This window comes from Carcharodon carcharias, chromosome 15 (assembly GCF_017639515.1).
Source record: "Carcharodon carcharias isolate sCarCar2 chromosome 15, sCarCar2.pri, whole genome shotgun sequence".
NCBI classification, from domain to species: Eukaryota; Metazoa; Chordata; class Chondrichthyes; order Lamniformes; family Lamnidae; genus Carcharodon; species Carcharodon carcharias.
Window position 1 is genome coordinate 129,965,683 of NC_054481.1, and position 20,014 is coordinate 129,985,696.

Here is a 20,014-nt window from a genome sequence, read left to right on the forward strand (position 1 = left end):
ATCTATGACTGCTGAGAAATTCTCAGCACTAAGAGTCAGCAAGACATAAAGGAGACCATTTGGTCCATTGAGTCCATGCCAGCTCTCCGTAGAGCAATCTAGTCAGTCCCATTCCTCAGCTGTGCCCCCATAGTCCTGCAAGTTTATTTCCCTCAACTGCCCATCCAATTTCCTTTTGAAATTATTGACCGTCTCCGCTTCCACCACCCACATCAGCAGCGAGCTCCAGAACGTTACCACTTGCTGCGTAAAGGAGGTGGTCCTCCAGATCCATATAGACAATGACCACTTCATCAAAAAACTCAGTTGGATTAGGCAAGCATGATCTGCCTTTTACACATGCACGCTGGCTCTCTTTAATTAACTCAAACCTCTCCAAGTGCCTGTTACATTTTTCCCTGATTATTATTTCTAAAACCTCACCCACCAGTGATGTTAAACTGATTGGTCTGTAGTTACTGGGACTATCCTTACATCCTTTCTTGAACAAGGCCGTCAAATTTGCCACTCTACAATTCTCTACCTCCTCTGTATGTAAGGAAATTGGAAATTTATGGCATGGCATAATGCCCATTTGCATTAGCGACCTGGGCGCAAACCATCCGGACAAGGCAACTTATCAACTCTAAGCATAGCCAGCCTTTCTGCTACATCCTGCCCATCAATTTTCACCACATCCATTTAACTCTACCATCTCCACTTCTACCAATACTTCAGATTCCTCCTCTGCAGTGAAGGCCAATGCAAAATGTTCAAGTTTTCGAGCCTTACTCTGTGCCTCCAAGCCTCTATCATCTTTGTCCCCAGTAGGCCCCACTCAGCATCTCACTACCCAATTACTATTTGCCAGATTATTTTTGGGCTGCCATTTGACTGTATTCTCATTACCCAGCCAGTCTTATTTTGCTCTTCACTTCCCCTCTCAAGTCATTTGGCCTCGTTCTCACATGAAGAATTCACCTGACATGAATCACTCCCCCCTCCTTTTTTTTTGATTCACCAGATTCTCTACCTCCCTTGTCACCTAAACCCTGGCCTAGTTCCCCTGCCTTTCTCTCTTGCTGGAATGTACCTAACTTGTACCTGAATCATCACTTCCTTATAAATCACCCACTGTTTTATGTTTCCTCTTGTCAAACCTTAATTCCATTTTACCCTGGCTTGATCCCCTCTCATCTCACTGAAGTTTGCCCTCTTCCAATTAATAAGCTCTACTTTTGATTGGAATCAGTGCTGTCAGTTTACAATAATACTCTTCTGCTCTAGAGCAGGTTTTGCTTCTCCAATCAATTCCTGAATACAGTCACTGGCAGCAATCTCACACACACCTGAATTTCAGGAAGTCATCAGTAAAACAAATAACCCCCTTAAAATCACACTATGTTACACCACAGCAAGGTCATTTATAGTACAAAAACTAACATCTAATAGATGACACTTACCATTTCCAGGAATTGCCATTTCTTGTTGGACTGTTGATATTCCCTATACAGTGTATGATTCTCATGGTCGGTCTCATCTGCCTCCTTCAAGATTAGGTGATATTGTAATCTCCAATACACACTACTGCATGTCCGGTGCCTAAAGCAACATCCTTTCATATACCTGGTTTGGCAATAAACAGTGTCCACAACAGCCAAACAGCTCCTGTTATGCAGCAGGCATGTCTACAGATTATGAGGATCAGAAATTACGTTAAAAATTAAACCACTCAGCTGAAGAGGTGGAGCTAGTTCCTTAAGTCAGGTGGTACCACAGTGTGACTACAGCACGATAGCCTCAACTGTCAGAGGCAGTGATTACACAAGTAACAAAGGAAGCAGGAAATATTGCAGCCAAACCCTTACAGTATAACAGCAGCAGAATGGTCTATGAAAGCAAGCACTGTATCAAAGAAAACCTACATAGAATCTGCTCTAGATTAAAGCAGCATTTTGCCAGTAAATTGCCAAATGTTTAACTATGTGAGGGCTGTCACAGCATTGTGTAAAAACTAAACCAACAAATTGAGAATTAATGGCTCAGGTATTAGGATAAGGTGATAAGAATACAGTGCCACACAACAGACTTGAGCGCTCACGGAGTAAAAGGGACAGTAGCAACGTGGATACAAAATTGGCTGAGTAATAGGAAACAGCGAGTAATGGTTAATGGATATTTTTCAGGCTGAGGTTAGGTTTATAGTGGAGTTTCACCTATTGTGACCCTTGCTTTTCCTGATATATGTTAATGCTCTAGATCTTGGTGTGCAGGGGACAATTTCAAAGTTGGCAGATGATACAAAATTTGGAAGCATCGTAAACTGTGAGGAGGACAGTGTACAGCTTTAAGAGGACATAAATAAGTTGGTGGAGTGGGCAGATAGGTGGCAGATGAAGTTCAATGTGGAAAAGTGTGAGGTGATGCACTTTGGAAGGAAGAACATGGGCAGACAATATAAAATAAGGGGGACAACTCTAAAGGGTGTTCAGGATCAGAGAGACCTGCATAAATGATTAAAGGTGGAGAGAGCAGTTAATAAAGCACACAGTATCCTAGGCTTTATTAATAGTGGCATAGAGTACAAGAGCAAGGAGATTATGCTAAATTTGTATAGGAAACTAGTTAGCTCTCAGCTGGAATATTGTGTACAGTTCTGGGCACCACACCTTAGGAAGGATCTGAACACATTGGAGAGAGTGCAGAAGAGGTTTACAAGAATGGTTCCAGGGATGAGAAACTTCAGCTATGAAGATAGATTGGAGAAGTTGGGATTATTCTCCTTGGAGAGGAGAAGGCTAAGAGGAGATTTGATAGAGGTGTTCAAAATCATGAGGGGGCTGGACCAAGTAGAAAGAAAGAAAGAAACTGTTCCCACTTGTAAAAGGATCGAGAACGAGAGGACACAGATTTAGTGGTTTGCGAATGAAGCAAACACAATGCGAGAAATACCTTTTTCCACATGGTGGGTGGTTCGAGTCTGGAATGCACTGCCTGGAAGTGTGGTGGAGGCAGGTTCAATCGAGGCATTCAAGGGGGCATTAGGTGATTATTTAAATAGAAATAATGTGCAGGGCCACAGGGAAAAGGCAGGAGAATGACACAGTTATAAATGATCACTTAGAGAGCCAGTGCAGACAGGATGGGCCGAATGGTTTCCTCCTGCATTGTAACAATTTTGTGATTCTGAGAAAGTTTCAGCGTTAGCCCACAGTGTCTCAATTAACCTCCAGGGGAAAATAAACATTCCCCAAATGGTTGTGAAAGTGCCAAGAAATACAGACATATCACTCCTCCCTTGATGGTCTGCTCGAGATAGAGTGACAATTCCTCCTTCAGTGGTCTTGTTCAGTTTCCAGATGATGGTTGAAAGTAACTTAAAATTCTGTACCAGATCAGTGCTGTACTTTATAATGAAAGAATGCAATATTGTCTGGACTTGGTATCTGTGTCAGTCATAATCCTTGGTACTTTTAATGGTCTAGCCACAGTTAAGACTTTTGTTGGGTAAAGAATATGGAACCAAGGATAAATGAAGTTAAGATACAAATCAGCCATGATCTACCCGAATGCCGGAAGGGGTTTGAAGGGCTGAATAGCCTCCTCTTATTCCTATTTCCAAAGGCACAATCGAATGGGGCACAGCAGGACACTAACTGCTTTCTTCCTCTTTATCCAGGGGTCATAATTATGGGAGAAGTGGTACCTCAGATGCTCAATGGGAAAGAAACGAAGTTAAAGTTGTGCTCATTAATTGAAGTATCAAAGATTGACTTGTCCGCAGATGCAACTATGTCAGTCTTTACACTGAATTCCTGAAGGGCTTGTAAAGCTTCCTCTGACAGCAGTTTTTTTTTGAAAAATGCTTTTTTTCAAAAAAACCTACTTCCACTCCCAAAATGGAGAGACGCCAGGAAAAAAAAACAAGCAAAATCTAGGTTAAAGATTGTAAACATTCAAGTTGAAAGACAAAAACAGGGAAGAGGCAGGGGAAAAATGAGAGAGAGAGAGAGAGAGAGAGAGAGGAGGTGGAAAGGGTAAAATCTTCTAACTCTGCATTCCTAGAGAGGAGCTGTGCCAGCTGGGAGTGCACAGCGGGAATTCTGTAACACAATACAAACCACTTCCCAACTATTAAGTGAATCGTCCAAAGATTGTGCGCGTTTGCTAGCCCTGATTTCCCAATGGGATGCAGGAGGTGCTCTTGCACAGGCAAGGGTCTTGCCAAGGGTGCAAAGTTGGAGAATTACCCCTGAAACATTTTTACACCTTTTTGCTTATACAAAATTGTGCTTTTTGTATTCTAGTTCTTTAGGCCTATTTTGTAATAAAATAACCCTGGTGTCTCCGGAGTTGTAACACACACAGACACACACACACACTCAGACACACACACACACACTCTCTCAGCTTCAGCATGTGAGCTGAAAACCTACAGAACCTGAGGCAGATGGAGAAGTTCCCTAGACCCAATGCCAGTTTACAAAGTGCACAGCCCAAAAATATATTTCAATTACACTTGCAGGCTGGTGAGGGGACAATAGAAATAGTTTGGCTAGTCTAGAAACAAACAGATAAGTAATGCTAAGCAGGAGGCACCTGGAAACAATGTACAGGGGTAGGGCAGCATGAGAAATGCAAACATAACAAGAGGTTCAGACAGGAATAAGAACAGTTTAAGCGCTTTTGTAGAAAAGGACAGACTTTTGGAGCAATGGTTTAAGCGGCTTAGACAAATACAGCCGATGACACAGAAACATGCCTAACTGGAGCTAGAATGGTTTAGTGTGCATTTAAAAGGCCTCAAAAGGGAGGCAGAAATTAGTAGCGAAAGGAAATAGAAAGAAGAGACAGAGAATTCGGAGAAAGCAGCTAATACATGCCACCTGACTCAGTTAAAATTAAGGCAGCAAATATCTGATTAAACATATATAGAATCTTACAACACAGGAGACGACCATTTGGCCCATCTTGAAAGAGCTACCCAATTAATCTCACGTACTCACTCTTTCTCCACAGTCTTGCAAGTTTCCCCTTTGTAAATAGTCATCCATTTCCCTTTTGAAAGTTGCTAATGGACTCAGCCTGCTGCCGCCCTTTCAGGCAGCACATTCTAGATCATAACTGATTGTGTAAAAAATAAAACATCACCAATTATAACTCCTGTGTTTGCCAACAATTCTGCCAATTCCTCCATACTTATTCTATCAAAATTCCTCATACCTGATTAAATCTATAGCAACCAACTTAATACTGGGTGATCAAAATATGTTCTGTGAAATGCAACCAGTCAGGCTTAAGATGAGACTGTAAATAACTTTAGATTGATAATGCTAGCGAGATAGTCAGCTTTGGATATTTGTATCATTACAAAAACAGGATAGAGTTCAGAGTGGAAGTGCCTGAACAGTGTCTAGAAAGAGAGCAGGTTCAGTAGGGTGAATGTCTTTGCATTCCAGGTTATCTTCTTGTGTTAAGAATTCCAGCACACTGCTGTCCCGATAACCGATCTAAATAGAAAAAGCAGCAAGCTGCAGCACATGTTCTATGGGCCAAGTGGCCTCCTCCTGGTGTTGTAAGATTCCACATCTATTCAACCAGATATTCCTTCACTTCATTCTTTTCATTACGAAATGCAGCTTTCGTGGATAACTGGAAGCTTTCAAAGTTGAAATGTTACCCTTTGCAGAATCAGTGCCGGTGTTAGGGTTTGAGCATTGTGTAAACATGAAGGACATTTATTTCCTGATTCCGGTCAGGGATGCAGTTTTCTTTCTGGTCCAGGTTACTACAGCTTTTATTTTTTTTAAACTATCTGTTTATTGGGCTCATGGCTCAAGCTTATAGAATGAGGATGAGACTGGTGACTTGCTGTGTTGGGAATTACCAGTTCAACCTTCCCGAACTCTACAGTGCAGAACACAGTAATCTTATTGGTGTATAATATTTACTGACTTTTATTTCCTGGTATTTAATTAGACATAATAAATGTGCTCTAAGCACACAAGTAAATGCAGAGTACTAGTTTTGGGTCTCCTCATCATACCTGCTGTGGGCAAAGAAAGCTGCCATCACCATGGGCAGTGTACTCCCCACCATCCTATAAAAACAATGGATAGCAGAGTGCATTCAAAGCAATAGCCTGATTTTGGGAACATACGACTGTTAAAACTATTTGAACCATCTCTTGAAACCTTCAATTAAATCATTGCCTTACAAGCATTGGTTTTCAAACAGGGTAAAGCACTATGGTTTCAACATGCTGCACTGTAGAGTTCGGGAAGGTTGGACCAGTAATTCCCAACACAGCAAGTCACCAGTCTCAAATGGTGCTGAGGCCAATTACCAAACCTTTTCCACAACAGAGAGAAACCCAGAGGGACGGACACCTCCAGCCAGTCATCTCAGCCTTGGAGACAAGTAGAGATCCCAGGGGGCCAAAACAAATTGATCATTTAATAATCAGAGCTCAAATACCAGCAAGACCTTGATCCAACAAACTCCCAGTTAGATTACAACTCCGTTATTCTCTCTCTCTCATCCTTTTAAATACTCCATAATTTCACGGTTTAGGAAAAGTGTCAGGAGTGAGATTCAGTTAATAACCAGGGAGGTTACAGAAGGTACAAGGTGCAAAGAGAGGTTACAAGAGAAGATTATCAGACAATGTTAAAGTGAAACATAAAACATTTTATAAACACGGTGTAAGTGGTTAGCTGGGAAAAGGGTTGGGCCCTGTTAAGGACTCAAAGGGAAGTCTTAAGGGCCCAAAGACACAGCTAAAGTATTAACTAAGTATTTTGCACCTGTTTTCACAAAAAGCGGATGATGCAAGGGTTACATTAAGCTAGGAAAGAGAAGGGATGGACACACTAATAATAGAGAAGATATGCTGTATTAAAAGGATTAGCATCCCTAAAAGCGGACAAGTCATCTGGTCTGGATAGAATGTATCCTAAGTTATGAGAATAGGTTGGAGAGGTTGGGACTCTTCCCCTTGGAGAGAAGGTGGCTGAGAGGAGAGTTGATAGAGATGTTCAAAATCAGGAGGGGGCTGGACAGCGTAGATAGGGAGAAGCTGGTCACACTTGTAAAAGGATCAAGAACGAGAGGGCACAGATTTAAAGTGATTTGCAAGTATGACGTGAGAAAAAAAATTTTCACACAAGTGGTTCGGGTCTGGAATGCACTGCCTTGGAAGTGTGGTGGAGGCAGGTTCAATCAAGGCATTCAAGAAGACATTAGATGATTATTTTGAATAGAAGCAATGTGCAAGGGTGCAAGGAAAAGGCAGGGAAATGGCACTCAGTTATAACGCTCATTTGGAGAGCTGGTGCAGACATAATTGGTCTAATGGCCTCCTTCTGTGCCATTAAGATTCTGTGATTCTGTGAAGTTGCTGAAAGGAGCAATAGTAGAAATAGAAGGGGCATTGATCACAAACCTTCAATCCTCATTGGATACAGGGCTAGTAGACAGTTGCTATTGTTATGACCGAGCAGTTGGTAAAGCAGAGTTATTTTTTAAAAATCCCAGAGGGGAAACTTTAAACAACTGTCATAACCTATAATTTTAAGTGTTATGTTTGAGATGCAACTCTAAATTGAGGAATCAGACCACCAGTTCGTGAGAGGTTTTACATTAAGCTAAATGAAACATTTTATCAATTTACACATAAGTTAACTATATATACACATGGCTACAAATTACTACGATCATAACTTTTAACAAATTCCCAAACTAATCTCCATTAAGGCATTAGCAACCCATAGACTTAACCAGACACCATGCAAAGCATTTTCACCTTACGAATTCAAAATGAGGTTCTTTCCACTTTGGTTCCTGTGGAGACAGTTGGAGGCTTACAGATGCTTTTGATCTTACATTGCCTCTGCGCTCCACACACAAAACTGAAGTTATACCTGGCACAGCTCATGTAATATAAATTCTCATTGTATCACCAGCCTCTTTGAACAATAAAACTCCTTTCATAGTACCAATTTTATTAGCAACATAAACATATTGCTTGGTCTCTGCTCGCTAGGTACCAGAATTTGCCCTTTTTGAATGCTTTATTCAACAAAATGCAAATGCACTCTCTCTCTCACATATCAAAACTAGTACACAAAGTATCCAGGCTAGCTGGCTTTAATCAAATTAAGACACACCCACAGACTAAACCTCTATTTTAAAAGAAAAATATTTTCTATTTTATATATTATTAATAGCTTCATGACACTATTCAAGAGAGGGAAGAGGGATAAGCCAGGAAACTAGAGACCTGTCAGCATAACATTGAGTAGGTGGTTGGGGCTATTGGAAACTATCAGGAATAAAACACGCTTTAATTTGGAAAAGCATGGATAAATCAAGGAGCTTTGTTAAAAACAAAAGAGCGCTTGAACTAATCTAATGGAATTATTTGATGTTGCAACATAGAAGACTGATCAAGATATTATTTAAGAGTCCAGGCCTCTGAATTACTAGTCTAGTAACATAATCACGATGCTACCATACATGTTTTGTATTTAAGTATACAGAGTGAACGAATCTTTTGCGATTCCAAACATACTGTCAAATTTGAGGGGATTTACTTGCAATTTCAGCCTGTTAAAAAGTGCAATTTCATAACTTATACATTTTTGGGGAGGGAGGGAGTAATGATAGTTACTGGTGCAAGACCCATCCACAAATGGAACCTTCCTGAACTAATGATATTTCATATGACCAAAGGGGGTGATGGTGGTGTACTGGCAATGTTACTGTGCGAGTCATCCAGAGACCCAGGCTCTGGGGACATGGGTTCAAATCCCATCCTGGCAGCTGGAATTTAAATTCAATTATTAACATGGAATTGAAAAGCTGGTCTCGGTAATGGTGACCATGAAACAATTATCTATTGTTGTAAAAACCCATCTGGTTCACTCATGTCGTTTAGAGAAGGAAATCAGAGAAGAGCGAAGAGAATCCTTACCTGGTCTGGCCTACACATGATTCTCAATTGCCCTCTGAAACAGCCTAGCAAGCCACTGGTTCAAGGGTAATTAGGGATGGGCAACAGATGCTGGTGTTGCCAGTGACACCCACATCCCATGAAAGAATAAAATGAAAAAGAGAAAAGACAGACTGATTTTTGGTCTTGGTCTTTGAACAGATTGATTTTTGGCTCCATCTTTCTAACCTTGAACTTTATTCTGAACGTCATTTGGTGTCAATTCAGCACCAGGACCATGAATGCAACCATCTGCTTCAGTTTTGTCCCCAGTTTGCCCATTTAAGAAGACTATTTACTGTGCCAAAGAGTCAGGTACAGAAATTGGGGTTGTGCCAAGTTAACGTTAGGTGTAATCCATTAATTCCATTAAAGCCGAGAGTTCATAAGTCACAGGTTAAACCACTCAGCTGAGCCAAGTAGACCAGTTTGTTTTAATGGCTGGTTTGATTTCTGAAGAATAGGGACAAAAATTGCAGATAGGCAGGTAGGCAGCAAGGTTCCATTAAATCTAGTAGTTTTTTTTCCTACAACATATGAAGAAGGTCACAGCAGACATATAAGTATCAAGTTCTACTTCACGAGACGATATCTACTGTTTTTATATATTGGTCCATTAGCTGACAACGAATTGGAAAGCCGCAGTACTCAGGTTTCTGTTCAGCAAGTGCAGAGGGCCCATGATTGCTGGATGGAGAGCACATGATTGTTGGATGAATAGATAGAGAAAATGAATGGATGCATTATGGGCTAAGCATTTATTCAGAGTATTGCAATATTATTTCTATGTTTTGGTATCTATCTGTCCAGCTGTGTAAGTGAGCAGGAAGCATTATACCTGGGATGAGGGGATTGTCCTTTGAGGAGCGATCGAGTAGAATAGGCCAATACTCTCTGAAGTTTAGAAGAATGAGAGGAGATCTCATGAAAGATCGAAAGTAGGCGGCTTCACAGGGCAGATGCTGAGAGGCTGAAGAATCCAGGACACAGGCAGCAGTTTCAGGATAAGGGGTTGGCTATTTGGGACTGAGATTAGGAGAAATTTCTTCAGTCAGAGGTTGTGAATCTTTGGAATTCTCTAACCCAGAGAGCTGTGGAGGCTCAGCCATCGTGTATATTCAAGACTGAGATCAACAGATTTTGGAAACGAAGGAAACTAGGGGATTCTGGATAGACCGGGAAAGTGGAGTTGATGCAGGAGTTCAGTTTTTTTAAAAATCCAGGCATTTGTGTATTGATCTCCTAGTTACAGTGAATCCCAGTTTCTTGTGCTGTCCACAATTCAACTAAAATTCAAGTTCTACTTCCCTAGCTTACCTCAATTCTCGTGGAAGATTGATTCTGGCAATAGCTGGCAAATACACAATTTTTCTCTTTCTCTTATGTCTCAGATGTCCCGAGAGATCTGCAAGTATCGACCTCTTCAGGACTCCAGTGCAAATCATCACTTCCTTAATGATGAAGATGCTTCCTCAAAGAAATGCAAGATCCTTCTCAAGATGTTGCACCTTGCAACCTCTCCAGCTTCCTCACAAGTACAGGGAATTAATTCCAGGGAGATCAGAAGTCCCAACATGGAACAGCAGTGAGCAGAGCAAGATGGGATTTCAGAGGAGTTTTGAAATGATCTGGACAAAGGAAAGTCAATGAGCAGTGTGGAGGAACATCTGTTGTGTTAAAAGTTATATCTACTTAGCTGTGTATTGGATTACCAACAGATGTTAATTTAGAGTGTGGTAGCAAGCCATATCAAATGTTGTCCTCCTTCAGAATTCTTTATCTCAACTATGGGACACAAAGCAGAGAGAGAGAGAGACACACACAGATGGAGACAAAGAAATAAAATGAAGACAGACCAGCAGACAGACATCCTTATGTTATTGTCTCGAATTTGTTGGGGTAAAACGTATACTGCTACAGTAGGTCACCTGCTTCCTCGATTAGCCCCAAATGTGCGCCCAGGAGAGAAAGCTTCATCTTCTCAAAGCACACATCTCAACACTGCTGGATTGTATGAAGGACGGTCTGTTCACAACTACAAACTCCACAATATTCTATTAAGTATTGATTGAAAAGAAAAGCTCGGAAACAATGGGGTATTTGTCTTCTACAAAATGCATCCACTGAATCAGTCAGCGTTGGGAAAAACAAGGCAGTAAATCTGAAAATTTGTCTACAGACGTGATGCAGTGTCCCCAGCTGCAGATTTAAATAAAAGCTCAAGAGAGATGGTTCGATTGAGAACAAACACCAAGGAAAGGGAACCAAAATTGTGCATGTTATTTACATTTTGTTTTTGCAAAAAAATGAAGATACAAAGGAAATCAAAACTTTTTTTTAAAACAAAAATAAAAATCAGAATTTCAGGGAAGAAATATGAGATCAGACACAATGATCTCCCCTTACCCTGTCCCCCAACCAAACCCATGCAAAATCCACCTGTTGAAAATGACTAGGAATTCCTTTGTTGGAATATGTAACATGCTATGCTGGAAATCTGAGTCCAAGTGTTTCACTGTTGTTATCCAGTAGCTTTTGAAAAGCTGCTGATTCTGTCTCTCAGCAGAGAATCGCTGCCAACTGGTCTCTCAGCAATCGCAGAGGATAAAGAGAACCCATTGGCACTCTGTAAAACGTATTGAGCAAGTTAACTGCCTTCAGGTACTGGTATAAGAGCAGGGGCCACGTGCAAAACTATACAGCACTGTGAATCAGAAAACTTTCAGTGAATTAAGTGATGGAACTGAAAAATGAGAAAGTGGCAGTATTGAAAAGTTAGTGGCAAGGGGCAGGATGCTCCAAATGGTTCCAGTTTTTCTAACAGGAGGAAACTGTATACCTGCAGTAAGGCAGGCGAGTACAGCAATGAATTCATTGCAAATCGGAATGAATTTACTGTAAATTAAACCCCAAAACGTTGGAAATACTTATAGTTCAGCTGGCATTTGTGAACACAAAAGGCAGGTTATGACATTTTTGGTGTGTTCCTGCAGTATTAGCATCAATCTTTACAGGCTGATGCACAGTACCCCTGCATTTCCTTATCTTTTAATGAATTGATTGCTCTTTGCTTTGGTAACTTTCTTCGGCAAATAAATATGACAGATTGCAAATATTTTTTTTAAAAAGGCCGAATGTTGCAGAATTTATTAAGTTAAATAAATGACTCTTTGTTTACGTCTTAATCCAGGTTGCATAAAACAACACAATTTAACCCCACAGGCGATAAACTGAGTCGGTAATGCTCATTACAAAACCGTCCAGTTTTCAGTTGCCATAGTTTGATCATTTTTCATGCTTGTACAATTTGCATTCGTGAACTAACCACAGAAGAATCTGTCGAGTTTACAACTTAGTTAGGTGTTCCCCTAGTCTTAATGTAACAAGACAGTAATCTGACCAGAATCTTACTTCAAGCGAGTTGAACACTGTCAACAAGGATCCTTCATCAACTTTTCCCATTCCAAACCAGAATCACAGGGTGATATAATGATACAACACAGGAGCCCATTGTACCTGGACTGGCTATTTGGGAAAGCCATCCAATTAGTCCCACTCCCCTGCTCTTTCCTCAAAGCCTTGTAAATTTTTCACCCACATTTATCCAATTCCTTTTTGACAGTTCCTATTTAATCCGCTTCCTCCACCCTATCAAGCAGCTAATTCCAGATCACAACAGCTTAGTGTGTTAAGAAATGTTCCATGATGTTATTTCTGGTTCTTTTGTCAATCACCAGAAACCTGAGTTCTCCGGTTATCATCCATCCTCCTACTAGAAACAGTTTCTCCTTATTTACTCTATCAAATCTCCTCCAAACCTTTCTTTACTCTAAAGGACTTTTCCCTGATTTAAGAGCACCAACGTAGAGGGAAGTTCGGGTGCTTCCAACTCCTCTGGCAGCTAGGCCTGACAGGCACATCGTGTACAAGGAGGTCTCAAAACCCCCTCGCCTGTAACGCCCAGCCTCGAGTTCCACTCAAGCAACAATATGCAGACAAAACACACGGAGGGGGGGAATACGCCAATGAGGCGGTGCAGAATTACTAGTTAACAGCATGATCTGATCTGCTGATACAACCTATAACACCCGAGTCCTGACCAGTGTCTGGGGCACTTATGTATTTGTTATTTCCTCAGTTCTGAGGAGCTGAAGCCTGAACTCTCCGCCCTCTCCACGGAAGCTCTCTGACCTGACAGAGCTTCCAGAATCTTCCATTCTTCTTTCTTTTCAACATCATTGCTGCTTCAATGAAGTGGCAAAGTCTCAGAAACCACCACCTCCCCCCCCCCCCGCCACCCCCCCCACCCCCCCCACAAAAACACTGGCATCAAGGCTGCCATCAGTCAGGGTATAAGTACAACTGAGGCCCATTCCCAATGTTTTCATCTTGTTCTTACAGCCCCTGCTCCACTCGGACCCAAATCTATGGGATGTGGGCTGTAGCGAGTCACCTGGGCTCGGGGCTTGCCAACCCTCCAGGGTTGCCCTGGAATTTCCAGGGCTTGAAGGTTAATCCCCAGGACACTTCAACAGGTGATCCATGAGAAAACTCAACCAGGACATTTTGCAAGTGTTGTTTCATTTTCTTTAAACGTTTTCCTTTCTTAGTTATTAAAAGTGTTAGAGATGGGATGAAAGGCTGTTTGACCAAGAGTCATGATCAATCCAGTTGGTTAACAAAGGGTCAGCTCACTTTCCAAGGGAAGGCAGTAAGTCAAGAGGGGGGACCAATGGCAGAAGAGTTTGGAAGGGACAGTTGGTGATGGGAGATCATGTGATGGAACTTCTAGTAACACATCTGGCCACAGATGGCCATCCAGCTGTGGCACACCACAAGACAAACAATCTTCCCTTTCACTGGGAATTTGGAAGAACGTTTCTGGTCATCCAATAGCAAATCAGAAATATTGTTCCCATTCCTTATCCAGTGATTCTGTCCCCCTGCCTGACAAGTGTCTGAAGCTGCACCGGACCATTCACAACCCTGTTGTACTTAGCCTCAAGATGAGCTTCCAGCTACAAATGTATGCAATCACACAGGCTGCCTATTTCACCTCTGTTACGTCGCTCGACTCTGCCCCGCCTCAGCTCTTTTGCTGCTGAAACCCTCACCCATGCCTTTGTTACCAGACTTGGCTATTCTAAAGCACTCCTAGCCAGCTTCCCATCCCCACATTTCATAAGCTTGAGGTCATCCAGAACTCTGCTGTCTGTGTCCTAACTTTCAGGAGGCTCTGCTCCACCTATCAGCCCTGTGCTCACTTATAGCACAGCAAGCTATCAGGGTGACTCCCAGGTCAAGGAACACCTCAATTTTAAAACTCCCATCCTTGTTTTCAAAACCCTCCAGGACCTCACCCCTCCCTCCCTCCGCAACCTCCTCCAGCCCCACGACCAGCTGAGATGTCTGCACCCCTCCAATTTGGCCCTCACACACTTGCACAGCCTCGACTTTAATCACCACCATTGTAGGCCATGTCTTCAGCCGCCTCAACCTGAAGCTCTGGAATTCCCTGGAACCCCTCTTCTTGTTTAAGACGTTGCTTAAAACCTACCTCTTGGACCAAATGTTTGGTCATTTGCAAACATGCAACATGTTCGGTAACATTTCTATGATATCCTGGGGATGTTTACTTTGCTAATGGCACCATTTATGAAAATGGTTAATATACACCAGATTCCATGACCTCTTGTGTCAGTTCTAAAGACAGATAAATGTCAGACAAAACCTATTTGGGGGGAGAAAAAAAATGTTATTGTGAACAGAATTATTTGCAGCACAGGTGAGAGACTGAACAACTCAAGGCAGTGCTAGAAGTTCGTAAAGGTTTCACCAGGATTGTGAATCAAACAAATGAGAGTAGTTTAACTATCATGGAGGCCTTTTGGAGTCAGAGATGAGGCTGTTAGTTCCTGTGATGGGAGGTGCAAAGTCTACAGGTAGGTTGAATGCTCTCCCTTGGCTGTACTTGTCCCTTTCAACTCCTGTGACCCAACAGACAAGTTCCTTTGGATTGTTCATCTGGAACACGAGAGGAAGCGCTCACCAGGTGAAAATAAAAAGTCTTTGGATGAATATATACAAGTGTGTTCAGCAAAACAAACTGAGTCACATTTGGCAGTTGCATATTGATTAAAAGCAATTTTCCTCTAGGTAATTAGTCAGCAGGGAGAAGACGCCACTTACAAACAATTCAACATGGTAAAGAGGTACAATCCAGCAAATTCAATTGCTGAAATGGCCAGCAGGAAGTGATCTTGTTGGACTTCTCTCAATAACTTTGCAATTAAAACATCTGAATGTTAAAATGCTTCAAAGCAGCAATATTATAAAGTCACATCTCGAAACAATCATACCGGTACTCTGAATAAAAGTGTTAAAACTGCTAGTTAAAATAAAATAAGAAAAATAAATCAGGAACGTCACAAAATTGGTCTCCCATTAGAAAAGGAGAAAAACTGGGGCCAGTCTTCACCAGCATTTCAAGTAAAGGGCCTCTGTGCTCTGAAGTTCAAACTTTGAACAAATTACGGATGAAAACATGCTTAAAATGTTATTGCAAGATTAAAATATTTTGGCTGAAGATCCAGGATAACAAATATTCTGATGGAATGTGCTTCATTCTTTTAAATCGATCAGACAAAATAAGGCTGCTAATATTGTGGGGAAAGGCTACACAAATTAAAATGTTTGCGTTTACATTTTCAGACAAATTACCCAAATAATTCAATTCTATTTGGAATATTAGAAGTTTTCCTCCTGCCATGGGATGAACATTAACTTACTCAAAGTCAAAACTAAAAGTAAGTGTTTTTTTTTAAATTTGTTTTGCTGCATTTTAGATCCCTCTTTCTTCTAAGGTTATCCAGTGACAAACAATTCTCCAGGAAAGCTGAAAGAAAAGGTTCCCTCCTTCAAGGGTTCCGTTTTTGCCAATTTGTAGTCTTGGGGATACATGTCCCCGATCCAGTGCTTGCCTTATTTACTGGTCAGAGTCAGAAATTCGTCAAATGGGGAATGCAAGAAATCAAGATCCAAGGAGAGGGCTATTTGACCCATCAAGCTCATTCATCCCATAAGACCATAAGACCATAAGACATAGGTGCAGAAATTTGGCCATTCGGCCCATCGAGTCTGCTCCGCCATTCAATCATGGCTGATAAGTTTCTCAACCCCATTCTCCCGCCTTCTCTCCGTAACCTTTGATCCCCTTACCAATCAAGAACCTATCTATCTCGGTCTTAAATACACTCAATGACCTGGCCTCCACAGCCTTCTGTGGCAATGAATTCCATAGATTCACCACTCTCTGGCTAAAGAAGTTTCTCCTCATCTCTGTTCTAAAAGATCTTCCCTTTACTCTGAGGCTGTGCCCTCGGGTCCTAGTCTCTCCTACTAATGGAAACATCTTCCCCACGTCCACTCTATCCAGGTCTTTCAGTATTCTGTAAGTTTCAATCAGATCGCCCCTCATCCTTCTAAACTCCATCAAGTATAGACCCAGAGTCCTCAAACATTAAGCCTTTCATCCCAAAGATTACGTTTGAATCTGTCCCATCACAGCTCTCAATTATTTAATCTCTTTGTCAACTTATAGTTCAAAACTTTACATTTCCAACAGAATGCCCACTTTGTATGCATTTACTTATTTGCATGTTACTGGGCAGGGTGAAGGGATGTGGTATGGGCAGCAGGAGGTGGTTGAACTGGTTTTACCGTAGCTTGTGTGCCCATTGACTTGGTCAAATTCATGAAACAATCCTTTAAATTCTCACAATTTAAAAAAATTCATTAGCTGGTGTCAGGAAGATCTAATAATTTTCATCATGTTATTGGAATTTATTGTAAAGCAGTGTAATAGTGGGGTCTGTGTCTATGGGTCTATGTGCCTGTGTGCACACCTGCGTGTGTGTGTGACTTCCTTGAATTAAAGGCGGCTGGTCTGAAGGCTTTGATGTAATAGATGATAAGCTAGGTTTGAAATGTTAAGTAGGTAAACATAGGTGTAGAGGGAACATTTGCATTTTTAAATAGACCAGACTAGATTGATTTGAAAGGTGGGGTGAAATGTTTCACCCAGTCAGGAGAAGTTAAGAAACAGTGTTTATTTTTCCCAAAGGTTACTGGTAAAATTAGTACTATGAGAGGTTTTTATTAATAGAGGTAAAGTCCATAGACATAGTGAAGCAATGGGAATTTGTATTCAAAGGGGAAAATACATATAAAGAAGAGAAGGTTGTGTAAGGGCAGGCATGCTAAGATCTAAAACAAGTGTGAAAAAGCCTCCAGCATCTATGCTTCAAGCTGCTGTCTACAAAGAACTGAAGTTAGGAAAACTCACTTTGTATTGGATTGTTCAGGGCATCATGTTTCTTTGCCTGGGTCTTTTAAAATTTATGCATCTTAATGTTGCCTTAAAGGCTGGGAGTTAGATTAACTAGGGGATTTAGAAGTCATCATAGTAGTAATTTGTAGATCTGTGTGTGTACTTAAAGTCATTTCTTCTATTGATAAAGATTTAATTTAGTTTTGTAAGAAACCTATAAGACTCGGTGGTCTTATTACTACTGAATTCAAGGCACGCATCTTTAAATTTATACAATTGCGGCAGTTGTTTCAAGTTTCCCTTTGGGATTTGAGCAGCTGAGCATTTACCATCGGCTGTGCCTTAACGCTGAGCACTGAGAAAGGAACACATTTCAATTTCACGTGCGCTGTGAAGTCAGAATGCAGGAAGCATAGGAAAATAGGAAGTGAATTATTCAACAGGTAAGTGGATCTAAAGGATGTTCCATTAGGGTCACAAACAGCTTAAGCATTTTTTTTAAACTTCCAAAAGATCTCAAGTTAAAATTTTTAAAAATGAGAGTAATTAAGGAGAAAAGTGTTTGAATAATTATTTAGCAAAAGAAAATTGAGCAGAGAATGTGAGAAATGAGAGAGAAGGCAACAAATTAGATGTTTAAATATTTTAATATAAAAACATGTTTTAGATGTTTAATTTACAGCCAACATTACTGTAATAAAACTGTCCCTGCTGATTGAGTGCATGAACCATGTTTTGCAGAACTGGCCAGCAAAGTATCCAATTAAATCAGTCTGTCCAGCATGATACAACCACATCATCAAACAGATCCTGTAGTATTCAAACATCACAACTCCACGGCAGAGAGTTCAGACACAGACTTATGAAAATATTTAAACTCTCCTTACACAACGCGAATGCAAAAAGCCTATTAGTGCAAGGTCTCGATTAAATGGGAAGATGTACTTTATAGTAAATATGTGACTCAGTTCATGTTAACCCACAACTGTTATGAAACCCGATGCTCAATCTATTTTCAAATAACATTAAATTTAATATTGAAAAGAAAAGCTGCATGAAATACATAACAGGCCAGTCAGCAGCAATATTTTCGCATACTATCTACAAGATGCACTACAGCGATTCAGGAATCCTTTGACAGCACCTTCCAAGCCGGTAACCTCTACCACGTAGAAGGTCAAGGACAGCAGGTGCATGGGAACACCGCCATTTGCAAGTTGCCCTCTAAGCCACATACCATTCTGACTTGGAAATATATTGCCGTTCCTTCACTGCTGCTAGGTCAAAATCCTGGAACTCCCTCCCTAACAGCACTGTCGGTGTACCTACACTACATGAACTGCAAAGGTTCAAGAAGGCTATCTTCTCAAGGGCAATTAGGGACAGACAATAAACGCTGGACTTGCCAGCGATGCCACTTCCCATGAATGAATTAAAAAAACACTTTTTGTCCCAGTATAGTGAACGCTCAGTTCTGATAAAGGTCTCCTATCCAAAATGTTAACCTGTCTTCTCTCTTTTCATATGCTGTTAAGAAACTATATCATATTTTTCCTAGTAACATTGTGGGATATTTTTAAAGGGGTGTATGTATGTGTGTGCTTCTGCGTGTGGCTAATTTAATTAAACTAGAGACAGTTAGACTGCAAGGTTTAAATTATCAAGGAAGTGAGATGTAAAACAGGCATTTGAAATGGAGATGAGTAAAGCTAGGGTGAGGTTAGCAGATAAGGTGTGAATTAAATTTGCATTTTTAGATAAGTGGGAAGCGTGTTTGATTTTCAAAGGGACATAAGATTTTTGTGTTATTTATCTTGCCAATTGTAAAGTTATGTTGATTTTTTCCAAAAGTGCTGACCATAATGATAACATGAAAGATTTTTATATTCTTGGAAAAGTAAGTTATAAAGACAAGTGGAAACAATGGGATTTACAAATCAAAAGGGATAAAATATATTTAAAGAAGGTTGGAAGGCTGCTTGAGGTGTGGCCATATGAGATCTTGACAGGTGACTGTGTGAAACACAGCCCTGGGGGGGGAAAAACCTCGAGTCACCCTGCAAAAGTTTGCTGTTCCAGTAACCAAAGTTGTGTTAAAAGCCTTTGGAAGTCCATTGTGCGGTGGGTGCTTGTGGTAAAATTGCTGGATGACTTTAGAAATTTGCAATTTATTTGGGCTGTTGCTTTAAAGAGGGTTATAGCTGGGGGTTTGGTTAAGCAGAAATTTTGGGAACTGTTATAACTGTGTAGATGTAATCTTGTGTGTTTAAGTTTGTTCTTCTTTTGTTAATAAATGTTTTAATTTAATCTTTAAAATCTCTGGTGATAGTGGACTAATGACTTCTGACTTCAGTGCACAAGCCTTCTTGTAATAAATATAAATTGCAAAATCATTGTGATAGTCTGGCCACATTTCCCTTGCGGATTTGGTCAGCCTGGGAAATACTAGCTGCCATATTATACTTCTAAGGAGCTGCTAGTTAAATCCAATTTTTTTTTGCTTTTGAGTCACATTTCTGGAAATTACGATGTTTCTATCTATAAAATTTACAAAAAAAAACTTTTGAAATCACTGGAGAAGAAAAAAGAATGTTGCTACCCCATAGCAAAAATCAGTACATCACTTTGCACAAACTCACCTTCATGTCCATCAGTACCGTTCTCTATAGTGGACCCCATGGTGCCAACAGCCTTCCAATTTCTTTGGTTTATTA

General features: G+C 40.7%; 1 protein-coding gene across 3 annotated transcripts in view; it reads right to left on the minus strand.

Moving 5' to 3' along the window:
• Nucleotides 1–20,014, minus strand: part of LOC121288086 (NAD kinase-like) — a 108,082-nt gene that overhangs the window by 35,290 nt on the left and 52,778 nt on the right. For 2 of the 3 annotated variants that reach the window (XM_041206395.1, XM_041206394.1), the window contains exon 1: nt 1,443–1,667. The exons of the other annotated variant lie outside the window; for it this stretch is intronic. In XM_041206395.1, coding sequence (XP_041062329.1) covers nt 1,443–1,519 — 77 coding nt within the window. In that variant the 5' untranslated portion in view covers nt 1,520–1,667. Of the gene's footprint in view, nt 1–1,442; nt 1,668–20,014 lie in introns of those variants that run through there. 3 annotated transcript variants of the gene reach the window in all.